Source organism: Caenorhabditis elegans, chromosome X (genome assembly GCF_000002985.6).
Source record: "Caenorhabditis elegans chromosome X".
Lineage (NCBI taxonomy): Eukaryota > Metazoa > Nematoda > Chromadorea > Rhabditida > Rhabditidae > Caenorhabditis > Caenorhabditis elegans.
Window position 1 is genome coordinate 14932563 of NC_003284.9, and position 13810 is coordinate 14946372.

Consider the following 13810-nt stretch of genomic DNA (forward strand, 5'->3'; position numbering starts at 1 on the left):
ATCATCATCATCATCAGGCTATTATTACGTTTATAACTTGATGGTTTGGTTTTGAGCTCGCGATATATGAATTTTTCTTTCGTTCAAATTTCAATTTTCTGCTCTTTTTTTCAGTTCAAAGCTAGCTGGTCCAAAAATTAAAGGTACCTAAATTGAATCCCAAAAACCCGAACAAATACTGCAAAAGGAACAAAACACAGACACACATCTGGAAAATGGAATAACACAAATGAAATACAGAGGAGACAATCTCTGATTTTCAGACAAAGGGAATTTTGCGAAGAGCAAAATTACGGAGAATAAGCATAGAAAATTCCGATTTCCAAGCTGTTCTATACATTTTCAATGACAATTTTTCATTTCGCTGTGGTTTTCTAGTCTTGTTCTACAGCTGACAATGGAAAAATGATTTCAGTTGGAAATGAAATAGCCGAAGGATAGTTGACAAATGGGTGGCAAGGGCATTCGGACTTCAATTTAAAAAAAATTTGTGATCATTTCCAGTTTTTAATAAAGTTGTGAAGTTCTTTCTGGTTTAAAAAGATTCATTTGTGAATGGAAATTTTATATTTTTTGAACGGTTTTTTCCGGTTTTTTATAGCATAAAAACATAAAACCTTGAAGGTGACATTTATTACATGCCAGAAAAAATTAGAGTGAAAATGTTGTAACAGAATTCAAACCAATACAAATAAAAATAATCTAAATGGATTTCAAAATTACATCTCAAAAATAGAAGGAATAACGAAGAACTGTATGCATTTGTCAACTGTATTTGTCAAGTGAATTTGAATTTACACGTGGTGTCAAAGTGTCTCATTTCGGCTTGATCTACGCAGATCTACAAAAAATGCGGGAGAAGAGACGCAGAGTTCTCAACTGATTTCGCATGGTTTAGAACGTGCTGACGTCACATTATTTTGGGCAAAAAATTCCCGCATTTTTTGTAGATCAAACCGTAATGGGACAGCTTGGCACCACGTGGAGATAAAATTCAATATGGAAAAAAATTTACTTCGAGTTTTTTGTATTTTACAAAATGTTCAGATAGATAAGATATTTTGAGAATTCATATGCATATACAAAGTCCAAGAGACTTTTTTATTACGGTTTCAATAATATTTTTCTTTTAACATTATTCTTAACATTAGTAAAAGCTCATTGTAAAAAGTAAAAAAATGCATAAAAAGTTGATGAGGGCATAAAAAACAAAAACAAATTCAAAATTTAAGAGGATACAATTAAAAAAAATAGTTAGACGCGATATGGAATAAAATGTTATTTTAAATTAAAACAAAATCAATTTATTTTGAAACCAACAGATTCAGATGATAAAGTTATTTTAAAAAATTCTCTTATGTACTGAACTATGCTCAGAAGAATAATTATAATATGTTTTTGAGTTTTACATTTCCTCTGCTTCATAACAATTAAAAGTCGAAAAATTCAAAGTATCAAAACTTCAATTATTCGTTGAATTTTAGATCTTCAACTGCTAATTTTAAATGGGGGTTAAGAAATAAAATGCGACTCAAAAAAAAGTGATGATTAAGAAAAGAAGTTAAAATTCTCTAGGGGTGGTTGTTTTCTATTAAAAGAGTCCGGAGCAACCGAGAAATTTATTCTTAGGGGGGTGGATTTGGTTCTAGGTTCTAGTTTCTCAAAATTTTTTCCAATAAGATACGTTCGTATTTGGTTGAGAAAGTATTTGGAAAAGTCATGTTTTATTAAACAGTTTTAGTCTGAAATTTGGGTTTGGCGTGATTTTACAAAATTCCTCTAAATTGGAAGTATCATGCTTTGCAATTTTTTTAGGATGTATGCTCCTCTAATTTTCCAGAAAATTTCGGACAAAAAGGCAAAAGTCTGGAAAACATTTTTAAAATCGGCCGTCGAACTTTTAAAGCACCTCTGAGAATGGACTATTTTTTTATATAAAAATCTGTGTTTTCTGTGTGCTTCATGTATTTAATCCTACAATAAGGTCAAATCAAAATCATCATGACGTTTCATCGTTTTGCTTCCAAACCCAGTTCTGGTATCGCAGCAATTTTCCAATTGCCAAACTAGTCAAAAATGTGTTTCTTTTCATTTACTTATAAATAATTAGTTAGAAAAAACATTTGTGTATATAAACAAAAAACTAAACGAAATCACTACCGTGATTTTAAAGGTGGTGTAGTCAAATTTTTATCGCCTTATTAGACTCAAAATTGTCTGAAAACACCAAATTTCATAATGAAACTTCTTGAAAACTTCTCAAAAAAAGTTACGGCGGCTCAAAAAATCGCCTAAAATTAGTTAAAATTTGACGTTTGACCGACTTATCAATGTCGAAGCGGCTGGAAACAATTATTTTTTTTGAAATCACCGTCAAATTTTGAGTATACATTTTTAAATTTTTAAAACCAAATCTCGCTGTCCATCGACTTTAAAATACCTAAATAAAATTGAAAACGCAGGATAATTGTATTGTATACCCAAAATTTGACGATAATTTCAACAAAAAAAAAAAATTTCCAGCTGCTGCGACATTGAGAAGACAATCAAATTTCACATTTTAACAAATTTAAGGCCAATTTTTTAAGCCGTCATAACTTTTTTTTTGAGAAGTTTTCACCACCTTTAAAGACATGAAATCATCAATAAAAGCGAGTCTTTAAAAAAAGTGAGTAGAGTAAAGTATTAAAAAATGACAAACAACCATTAAAATTAATATAAAATATCCTATCAAAAATGCAGATTTTTCCCAACTTGAGTGTAGTTGCGGCAATTCCGAGAAAATGTTAGACCTGCACCAGTCTTTTGACAGAACATTTCACTTTGCTGGTGACCAACTGCACTTTGGCTCCTTGTGACTAACACACACACACACACCATAATTAACATTTTTGGCATCTCCACCAGCTATTAGTTTCAATTTCCAAACTCGCGGAAGAGAAACAGAAAGAAGTTAGAGAAAAAAAATGTTGAAGTGTGACCGTTATGAGCTTCCGAGCTTCCGAGTCGGTAATTATTTCTACCCGGCAGTTTTTTTCAATTGCAAATTCTCAACGTTTCTGAAAGTTTATGAAATTGGAAATACAATAATTGGAGTTAAAAGTGAAAATTGCATTTCTATGATTAAAATAAATTATTACGGGGCTTTGAAAAATTGTCAGAAAAGTTAAATTATTTATGAACGTTTTGTTGTCTTCTTGCCAAGAAAAAATGAATAAATATTCAAAAAGTGGTGCTCAGAAGTTGTGATTTGTGCAAAATGGAGGATCTTCAAACTATTTTTGATATACAAAACTAGGGAGAAGCAAGGTAGATAGAATTTTTTTATTTTGAAAATCCAAAACTAGAAATTATATAAGTACCTTGAATTGAAATTTACTAAGTTAAGCCCGGTATTTAGTGCTGGGTTTCTTAAGGTGAAAATTCACTATTTTCAGTCGCAAATTGATTTTCAAATTGGGCCAAAATATTGAAAAATATAAGCTTTTGAGGAAATCCAAAGCAATGTCGCATGTTCCGACCCCTACAATGTTTAAATCCGAATAAATAAAACAAAATTACAGTATAAAAAATGTAGAAAAGAAAAACAATTTTTTTTGGTCGACTTCCAAAATTATGAGTGGCAAAAACAGAGTAATTGTCACATTTTGACAGTAAATAAAAAAATTTCAAAATTTTTTCAAAACATTTTATTATGATATTCGGTCATTTTGACACCATGGGAGTAGTTTTAATATTTTCCCCATTGGCGCCACTCCACTTTTGAACACACAAATTATGCAATAAGAGTTATAATTTTTTCAAGATTTTGAACATTCATAAAAACATCATGAAGCATTCAAGAAGCCGGTTGATGACTGGATTACGACAACTTCTAGAAAAAAAACATTTTCTGTATAAGAATGTAAAACACATTCAAGTTTTGAACAAAATTCGAAATTTCGAATCAACATGCTGTACTGAAAAATATGTACTGAAAAACACGTAACAAACATTTCGACGTCAAACCTTCCCGAACAAGAAAAAATCTAATGTTTTCCAGGTGACTTTTCATATCCCGAATGTTTTGGTAAAGGTGAAAACATAGTTTTTGATCAACTAATGAGGAATAGATCGCAATGGAAATGAGCTTGTTTTTCATAGGAAGGACTAGAGATGAGAGTAAGAAAATTGCTGAGGTCCTGTGCTGCAATTTTTTTTGCAAATGAAAAATATTGGTATTCGTACATGGAACTTCTAGACAGACTATTAAAAAAGGAACTTGTTTATTTATGTATATACCAGCCGCTGACCGCGCATACGGCGCGGGTAACGACTGGCACCATTAAAAGTATTTGACACACATACCTTCAATGACTCAAAAAATTTCTCATCATGAAAAAAACTTGAAACACTTAAAACGCGGTATCAATTTACTGGCACTGTTACATGTATGTATTTTTCTACGATATGCATGTTTCAAAAATTCACAGACAGTATGAAGACTTTCTGTTACTTTTTGACCAAGACAGTAACCTTACAATACCACTACAGTACCTTGACATTATCCTCCACCGACTCCTAACCCAATACCTCTTCAAAGGACAAAAAGTAAAATTTTCCAAAACTGCAGTAACCCTACCGTATACCTACAGTACCCTTATAGTACCACTACAGTACCTTGACTTGATCCCCCATCAACTCCCAAATAACTACCTCTTCTATGGCTCTAAGCTCAATTTTTCGGAACATTCCAGAATTTTCTCGATTTTTCCAGAAAGTTCTGGAACATTCCAGAATTTTCTCGATTTTTCTAGAAAGTTAGACTTTTAAAATTTTCAGAAAATTTAAATTTCCCGCCAAAATATTTTTCTCAGAAAATTTAAATTTCCCGCCAAAAGGTTTTTTTCAGAAAATTTAAATTTCCCTCCAAAATATTTTTTTCAGAAAATTTAAATTTCCCGCAAAATATTTTTCACAGAAAATTTAAATTTCCCGTCAAAATATTTTTCACAGAAAATTTAAATTTCCCTCCAAAATATTTTTCTCAGAAAATTTAAATTTCCCGTCAAAATATTTTTCACAGAAAATTTAAATTTCCCGCCAAAATTTTGGGTCTTACCACGGTGGGTCTTACCACGGTGGGTCTCACCACGACGGGTCTCACCACGGTGGTTCTCGCCACGATGGGTCTCACCACGAAGGGTCTCACCACGAAGGGTCTCACCACGAAGGGTCTTACCACGAAGGGCCTCAACACGGTGGGTCTTGCCACGATGGGTCTCACCACGATGGGTCTCGCAACGATGAGTCTCACCACGAAGGATGACAGACCCCGCCCACAATTCTCAGTGACTTTGGGTGTGACATCACAGACTACAAAGACTACATAGACTACAAACTACTTAACAAACGGACACTATTTTTTTATATATAGGTAATGATGAGTTTTCAATAACTACCCATCAATAAAATATTTTTAAATGTATACAGTGAGGAAAGAACGTTTTTCAAAGTATATTTTAGAATGATGCGCGGTTGAAAGCGTTTGACACCGAACTTTAAGCCCGAGCACATATGAAAGTTGGTTGTTGTGAGGATATTGCTCTAAATGGCTCCAAGGCTTCTACGGATACAATTTTTAGAATCATTATTATACGAACATAGTAGACGGACATATACTATTTTCTAAATATTTCTAAAATGTACATTTTTTGAAAAATTGACAATTAAAGTTTGACTAGATATTTGGAACGGCCAGAGTTCCGCAGCTTGGCATGAAACGATTAAGCTTGGTGTGTGCGCAACGTAGTGCGAACAAGTAGTCATTTGGAAGCGGCCGACACGTTCGGGGTTCCGCGCCGCACTATACATTTGGATACATGCGGTGTGAGTGACGCCGTGAAGCCGGCGAGACGACTGCTGAGGCCTCATGGAAGCCCTTCCAGAAAACCACAAAGCATATCAATTTATTTATTTCAAACTGAAATATTTTTTGCAGATTTACATATTAAAGATACAAGTATTAAAGTTCAAGTGTTACAAGTAAGTTATAATTCTACTAGAACATGTGGGAGTTGGGATGAGTGAAAAAAGAAACATGTAAGAGAGAAAGTATGACAAGTCAGAAAAGAAGTTCGTTGTGACCGTGGATTGTCCCTGTTTCAAAAAGATAGGGTGTATATTTGGGACCTAGAAGAGTGACAACATGATGACTGATGAGAATGGAGGGCGGTTTAGTGATAACAACTGAGAATCTTAGAAGCAATGGGATTTAATTAGATTGCAGGTTTTCGTATTGAAGTTTTATTATATATGGAATAGTGTTACAAGAACACATAAATTGGAAGCTGGTTCGCCCCCCGTCAAAAATTTAATAATGGCAAATATGGGAAATCCTTCACTGAACAACTTCGATATCTGTGTCACTGCTCGTCTCTTTTACTTCAGAAGAGTCCGCCTTGACGTCATCATCGCCGCTTTCAATGTGAACGACATCATCCGAGCTATCTTTCTGCTCATTCTCTACTTTTACAATATCGTCGGATTCTTGACTGCTTCCCTGGGAACTCTTTTCCATCGAGTGCTCACTATTTTCTCCAACTACCACCGCAGAATGTTGATCATCGTCTGAAAAAATGGGTTCTACTTATATATGCACATATTACCGGACCGGTGAAGGCGAGGCGCGAACAGGACACACCACGCCCGCACTATCACACTCTATGCGGCCGACACTAAGCGGGACATTGCGCCACTTTAGCTGTAAGAGTAGCGCCCTCGTGGAAGGCCTAGTCCCTGGTCCAAAGTGAACAAATGGTAGGAAAAAACCCCACAGCGCATTTTACAATCTATCTTAAAATATCTGTTCTCACCTTTGTCTTCCAGCTTGTAAACCGACCAATCATCTTTAAACATTTCTTGTGGAGTTGTGAAATTTATGAGTTTTCCATTTTTCAGGTGCATTATACGATCCATGTTACGAACGTTGTCGAGACGATGAGCAATGATAATCACAGTAGCATCGGCAAACACGGTTTTAATCACCTGGAAACATTAAAATTCAATTCAGAATATTCTAGTTTATTAAAACTCACTTCTTGAATAAGCTTATCTGTACCGGCATCCACTGAAGCTGTTGCCTCATCAAGAATCACAATTCGGGACTTCATCAACAAAGCACGAGCCAAACAGAACAGCTGTCGTTCTCCGACGGAGAAGTTATTTCCACCGTGGCTTACATCAGCCTCCAACTTTTTGTCTAATGATTGTACCAATGTTTTCAAATGACATTTTTCGAGGGCTTCCCAAATCATTGAGTCGGAATACTCCAAGCTTGGATCCAAATTGAATCGAACCGTTCCAGAGAACAAGGATGGGTCCTGCGCGATAGCTGAAATTCCACGACGAAGCTTAACGAGCCCAACGGTTCTGATATCAACTCCATCGATGTAAATTGTTCCGTTTGTGACTGGGTAGAGTCGGAAAATAAGGTTTGCCAGTGATGACTTTCCTGATCCGGTTCTTCCAATAATTCCAACTTTTTCTCCACCCTTGATTTCAAAAGTGATATCATTGAGGGCAAGTGGGTGGCTTTTTCTATAGCGAAGGTTCACTTCTGAAAAGTTGATTTGTCCATTGGCAGGCCAGGAAGATTCAATATCAAGGCCTTGGCGAGTATTCCATTCTCCATCCTCAGGAATGTTCTGAAAATTATTTAGTTGGAAGTATTAAAACAAGTAAGTATGTAATGCAAAAACTCACATCGGCATAGTATGACACTCTTTCCACACTTGTCATCTTTGCCTCAAGCTCTGTCTGAGTTCTAACCGCAAATTGGAAGATTCCACTCATCTGTACAGCGAATGCAATTGCCATACCAGCATCGGCAGGTGAAACAGTTCCAGTGAGCATGACTGTCAAAAGTGCGACAATGGCTGTCATGACAACTACTAAAAGATCCAGCCACACTGCCAACCATCTCATTGCCGATTGGAACATAAAAATAGCACCACTGTTGCAGTCCAAGTGTTTTTTGAGAACCTCCAAGAAGCGATTACTTTGTTGGAACGTGTGGATAGTTGTGATTCCTTCCAAACTAGCAGAAACGTGATCGTAGAGTGGGGAGCGAGAAATGTGCTCAGATCGTTTCAAACTAAAATTGGTCTTATTTGAATAGACAGCTTCGAAAAAAACTTACTTTCTGATACCAGCACGGAAGCATGAAACAAATACCACAAAAACTACAAAAAGTGGAATTGCGAAAAGAAGGAAGTACGGGAAAACGGATGTGATAACCACGAGGAATCCCAGACAAGTGATCATATTTTGAAGGAAAACTTCGGCGGTGAATGGAAGTTTGACATCAACTGTAAATTGCTAATTGAAAAGATGTATACACAAGTACTTTGCCGTTGGTCAGAAATAACATACAAATATATCTTGCATTTTTAGTAAACAATGCCGACTATGCATTTCGCCGTTGGTGGAACGTGAGGTAAATTTTGGTGGCCACCTATATTCAACCATCAACAAAATACTACTGTAGAAACCAAATTGTACTGCTTTTAAATTGTATTACTTTTTACTGTTGAAAATAAATCAAATCAATAAATCAATCAAACTTTGTTACCAGGTTCGGCTCCAAAGGACCAGCTTAAACCACCTATTTGGATTATAATTTTTTCAAAGTCTCAATTTAACAATTCAATTTGGAGACTTTATGTCAAAACATGAAATGGTTAGTTTATTTGGCTCGGTTTCTATAGGAACAACTCTCTTGTGTAAACATATTTCAACTTTGCAATTTTTACTCCGGCTTTAAGTGGTGATGGAAAATATTTTAATAACTTTAACACTACTGTTTTAACTTTTAAACTAACTAAACCTCGCCAAAACTTGATGATAAGAAAACTTACTTTCATCCATATCCTTGGAAAATCTGTTCAGGATTCTTCCTGTTGGGGTTGAATCAAAGAAGCTGGTAGCTCCATGAATGACGGCTTGGAACATCCTATCGTGGAGCCGTGTCGCAGCAGTGAGAGAAACCTAAATTACAAAAATATAAACTACAGTTTAGTTTTCTCGGCCAACCTTGACGAAAACGCATGCTTTGAAAAGTCCAGAGATGGTGAGCACGACAAGAGCCACGAGGTATACGGCGGCATAAAATCCGGTGACAGGACTGTCAGCCAAACTCGTCTTCATTTCCAAAAATTCAGTTCCATTAGTAATAGTAGTCTGGAAATAATATTCATTGAATAAATTATAAAACAACAAAGCACAATCTTACAGTTTCATCGTGTCCTTTCTTGAGCCATCTGGAAAGCCAATAAGTTGAAAAAATGTTCGAGACAACGTTGACGATGAATCCAATGACAAGACATGTCCAAATTGGCCATCCGCCAGCAGCGTGAATGTATTGCCTGAATACAAAAACTATTGCTAAGATTAAGCCAGGTTTTTCTCACTTGTAAATACGCCAAGCAATTGTACTGTTTCCCATATCCTCCTCGTCACTAATCAGTTTATCAGCGTCTCCTTTTAAATCTTCTGACGAATTTCTAAGAATCTCAGCGTCAAGTGGTGCTGGCTGGGCTGGTCCGTCGCCACATGGAGATGTAGCTCCAGAAGTCGCTTGATAAGTTTCACATGCATCTACAAAGGTTTTGTAAGCGTCATTCTTTTCGTATAAGATGTCGTGGTTTCCATCAGCAACAATGTTTCCGCCTTCGACAAATAGTACTCGATCAAAGTGATGAAGAAGCTGTAATTAGATTATGTTGTTGAGAAACTAGGAAACTTAAAACCAAATTGAAAAAAAAGTATATAAGGGCTGTACGGCAACCGGCAACCAATTTGCCGGCTGCCAAAAAGTTTCCGAAATTTCGGCACTTTCCGAACTTATTTTCGGCAACTTCGGCAACTGCCGATATCAATGTCAAACATTTTTTAGCTCAGAAAAAAAAACAACAAGAAAATTTTTGGATTCGGCAATTTCGGCAATTGCCGGTTGGCGAAAATGTTTGGTGTTTGGCAACTTTGGCAATTGCCGGTTGCCAAAGTTTTTTGGGTTTGGCAACTTCGGCAATTGTTGCCAAAAATCTCGGTTGCCGAACAGCCCCGGTTGCCGAACTGCGAGTTTCTTTGCAAAGAAATTTTGTAACTAAAAAGTCAATATATCATAAACTCTAAAACTCATCACAGAACTGATGAAGTCACAGCTTTTTGAAAAATTTAAAAAAAAACGTATATTTTCAATACCTCCATGTTATTGGTGACCATCATTAGTGCCTTTTTCTTCAATAGCTTTTGAATGATTTCCTCATGAATCTTATTAGCAACCTAAAATTAAATGTAAAAAAATTATATTTCAGAATCTTGCTCTACCTTCTTATCCAAACTAGCAAAAATATCGTCAAACAAGTAGAGATTCTTTGTTTGGAACACAGCTCTTGCCAAAGCAACTCTCGCTTTCTGTCCTCCGGAAAGTGTGGCCCCTCGTTCTCCAACTTCTGTTCGGTCTCCAACTGAGAGTGTCGTCAAGTCTTCAGTAAGTTGGCATCCGTTCACGGCTTTGTAGTATCTTTCAGAGTTCATCTTATCGCCGAACAAAATATTATCTTGTACGGTTCCATTGAAGATCCACGCTTTTTGTGGGACATACACGGTTTGCGAGCGATCCACTGAAAGGGCGTCGTCGGTGGTGAACATCTGAAAATTGAAATGGAAATTGGAAGATATCTGACAAGAAACTCCTCACATGACCCGAAATAGCCTTGAGAATAGCTGACTTTCCACATCCAACAGCTCCAATAACCGCGATATGCTCTCCACGTTTGATTGAGAGTTTGTCAAATGAGCACGTGAATACAGGGGTCTCCACGACAATCACTTCATTCTCAGTTGGTTCTTTAGTCTCGTCAACTGGTGCTAAAAACATATAATTTTCAAAAACTCTGTCAGCTTTTTTGTATGCAGTTACCTTTTGCAGCTTTAGGCTGATAAGTGTAGGTAGCCCCCTGACAGTCAAGAACTACATCCTCTGCGTTTGTAACCGGATATGGGGCATATTGCTCCAGCAACAAATACTCTTGAATTCTTCTCATGGCAACCACAGCTTCCGCCAAGTATCTGGATCCATATGGAATCATTCGGATACCGAAGAGCATGACAAAGTAGACAGTGATAGCTGAAAATGCGTCAGAAGCAAGGAGGTCATTTCCGGCAAGGACGACTCCAACAAATGTGAGAATTGCAGCAACAACTGGGACGACTGGACCACATGCAATGGCTAGTGATTGAGCATATCCCGATTTACGGATTTGAACTTTCTCTTCTTTGCGGAATTCTATAAATATAATTTTAAGCGTTACAGTTTTTATTACAAACTCACGATCAATTTTCGCGCTGAAAATCTGCTCCCATCCGTTCATCTTGACAATTCGAATGTATTTAATAATTTCAGCCATCATGCTAATACGTTTCTCGGTCTTCACGATTGCCAGATTTCTACACGCGACCATGGATTTTCCGAGTCCAAACTAAATATTTTCCGAATTTTAATAATAATTTTTTTTACTTAAAGTTCCTCAAGACTTACCTGAATCACATCAAACACAAAGAACACAAGAATACCGAGAAGTGACCATCTTCCAATAACCATCAGTAGGTATCCAATACCTCCGACAAGAACCAATGGTCCAACGAGCACCAAAGGCGCAAATGTAACGGCATCAAAAAGACGTTGCCCATCATTGGCGAAAATGTTGATGACATCTGACTCGGTCTTTCCACATAGATCCTTGGAGTTTAACACGTTCTTGTAGAGGAGAGCCAGGACGGCTCCGCGTACTCTGATTCCAGTTCTGCAAGTCAACAGTCGTAAATTGTCTAATCAATTACCCCAAACCTGTAAGAGACCGCCCAAGTCGCTCCGTAAGACAAGACTCGTGCAAACTCGACGACGCTGATAGCGGCTACCAGTGCGATTCCGTAAGAGTACACAATTCTGCTCTGCTCGTCACGTTCCGGGTTTTCTGCAAAGGCGATGAGTCGCCGGATGAAGCAAGTTGGTCCAATAAATCCGAAAATCAGGCAAAAGAAGAACACTGCACAGGAAAACCAGAGACGAGTGCTGATAAATCTGAAAATAACTTTTTAAAAATTGAAACAGTCATATGACCGGTACAAACCGATAAATAACTTTGAATAATGACGGTGATTTTGCATTGGCTTTCTTCTCATCTTCCCATAACACTTCCAATCTGAAATTACCAAAATATGTTCACATCAGTTCAGAATAAAAACTGTAATTACCTAGCCATATTTAAACCACAACTGTCATAAAAACTGCATCCCCAAACTTGATTTCGGTCAAGTTTTCCACGTACTGCTTGGTACAAATAAGGGAACACCCAAGAGTAGGTGACAAAGGAGAAGAGTCCGGCATCGTCGATTCGGCTGCCACCGTTGTTTTTGTTTCTGGAATTTATTATTTAAAGTAATAAAATAATAATAATTAGTATTATTTCAATTTCAAGACTAACTGTTTTTTAATGAATTGCTTCAAATCATATAAGTTTGCCAAAATATGTATTTTTGTAAATTGGCAAATTTGTTTTATTTCAAATACTTTGTTAAAACGGAAATTAGAACCAGAGCAGGGGTGTACGGCAAGTCTCAAAATTTTCCGAGCTCGGCAAATTTGCCGTGCTCAACAAAGTCCGAAAAATGTGATTCATTTTTATGTTTTTTGCCAAAACTACTGAATTCCAAATAAAAATCTGGTGACTAAACAAGTTCCGTGTAGAGTGTCTGATTAAGCATCAAAATAACTCAATTTCGTGCCATTTTACTAAATTTTTAGGGACAAAATCAATAGTTTCGGTCAAAATTGTATTGTAAATTTTTTGATATCTGTGGCAAATTTCGAAATTTGCTGAGCTCGACAACTTCGGCTCTACTTTTTTGAAATTTGTTGTGCTCGGTGAATTTGGCAAATTTGCCAAGCTCGGCAAACGGCAAATTTGCTGCACACCCCTGAACCAGAGCTATTTTAAAAAGTTTGAAAGTTTATGTTCAAATGACAACAATTTTTAAGTTCGAAAAACGAGTTTTTTTTCTAACAGCGCAAGTTTTTATTAACATAATTTTACTGCGTTTTTCAAAGTTAACAATATGTTTTGAGAATAATTTTTGAGAAAAAAAATTTTAACTTTCAAAATTTCTCGGGAATTCCGGAAAAAAATATATTACTTTTTGAAAAAAGTGTTGTTACAAGTTCTAACTTATTGAACATTTTTACGCTGAGCAACTATTTTCCGGTAAGACTCAATACTATAAAAACAGTTTGAGCGCTTTTTATACTATGGTATATATGAATCAATCACTATGATTGAGAAAATCAAAAGTTAACTTCTTTATTCAGAATCTAGTTTGAATTTTTGTTTCTGTTAAATTTCGAAAAAAAAATACAATAGCATTTTTATTTTGCAATATTTCACAATGTCTAGACCGTCTCACCTTTCTGTGGTTCTAAGTGGAATTAGATTTTGTACTGCTGCCGAGTATCTTCCAATTGTTTTACGATTTGTATCACCTGCATATCGCTTGGCTCTGTCTGATGTTCTGCAAAAAATATTTTTAATTACTAATTCAGTATTCAATTCTAAAATTCCAATTTCACAACAAAACTCACTCTTTCGAATATACCACATTCTCGTAGACGCCTGTCCCCGACTGCTGGAGGCAGACCTCCTCGCTGTCCGAGGGCATCTGCAAGGAATTTTTGTTTACAAAATAACTGAGGATGTACGAATGTAAACAAAAA

The 13810-nt window shown here is 36.3% G+C and overlaps 1 protein-coding gene across 1 annotated transcript; it reads right to left on the reverse strand.

The window, feature by feature from the left end:
* Window positions 1-5939: 5939 nt before the first annotated feature.
* mrp-5 (Multidrug resistance-associated protein 5) lies at window positions 5940-13755 on the reverse strand (the record flags this gene model as incomplete). The annotated part of the gene is made up of 20 exons (NM_078078.4): window positions 5940-6609; window positions 6855-7026; window positions 7077-7685; window positions 7744-8134; window positions 8180-8348; window positions 8898-9027; window positions 9073-9219; window positions 9272-9404; window positions 9450-9745; window positions 10243-10323; window positions 10369-10692; window positions 10742-10911; window positions 10964-11329; window positions 11375-11522; window positions 11582-11846; window positions 11891-12124; window positions 12174-12245; window positions 12298-12462; window positions 13504-13608; window positions 13679-13755. 20 exons carry the CDS (start codon window positions 13753-13755, stop codon window positions 6380-6382), a joined length of 4284 nt encoding a protein of 1427 aa, NP_510479.1. The 3' UTR covers window positions 5940-6379.
* Window positions 13756-13810: the final 55 nt, after the last annotated feature.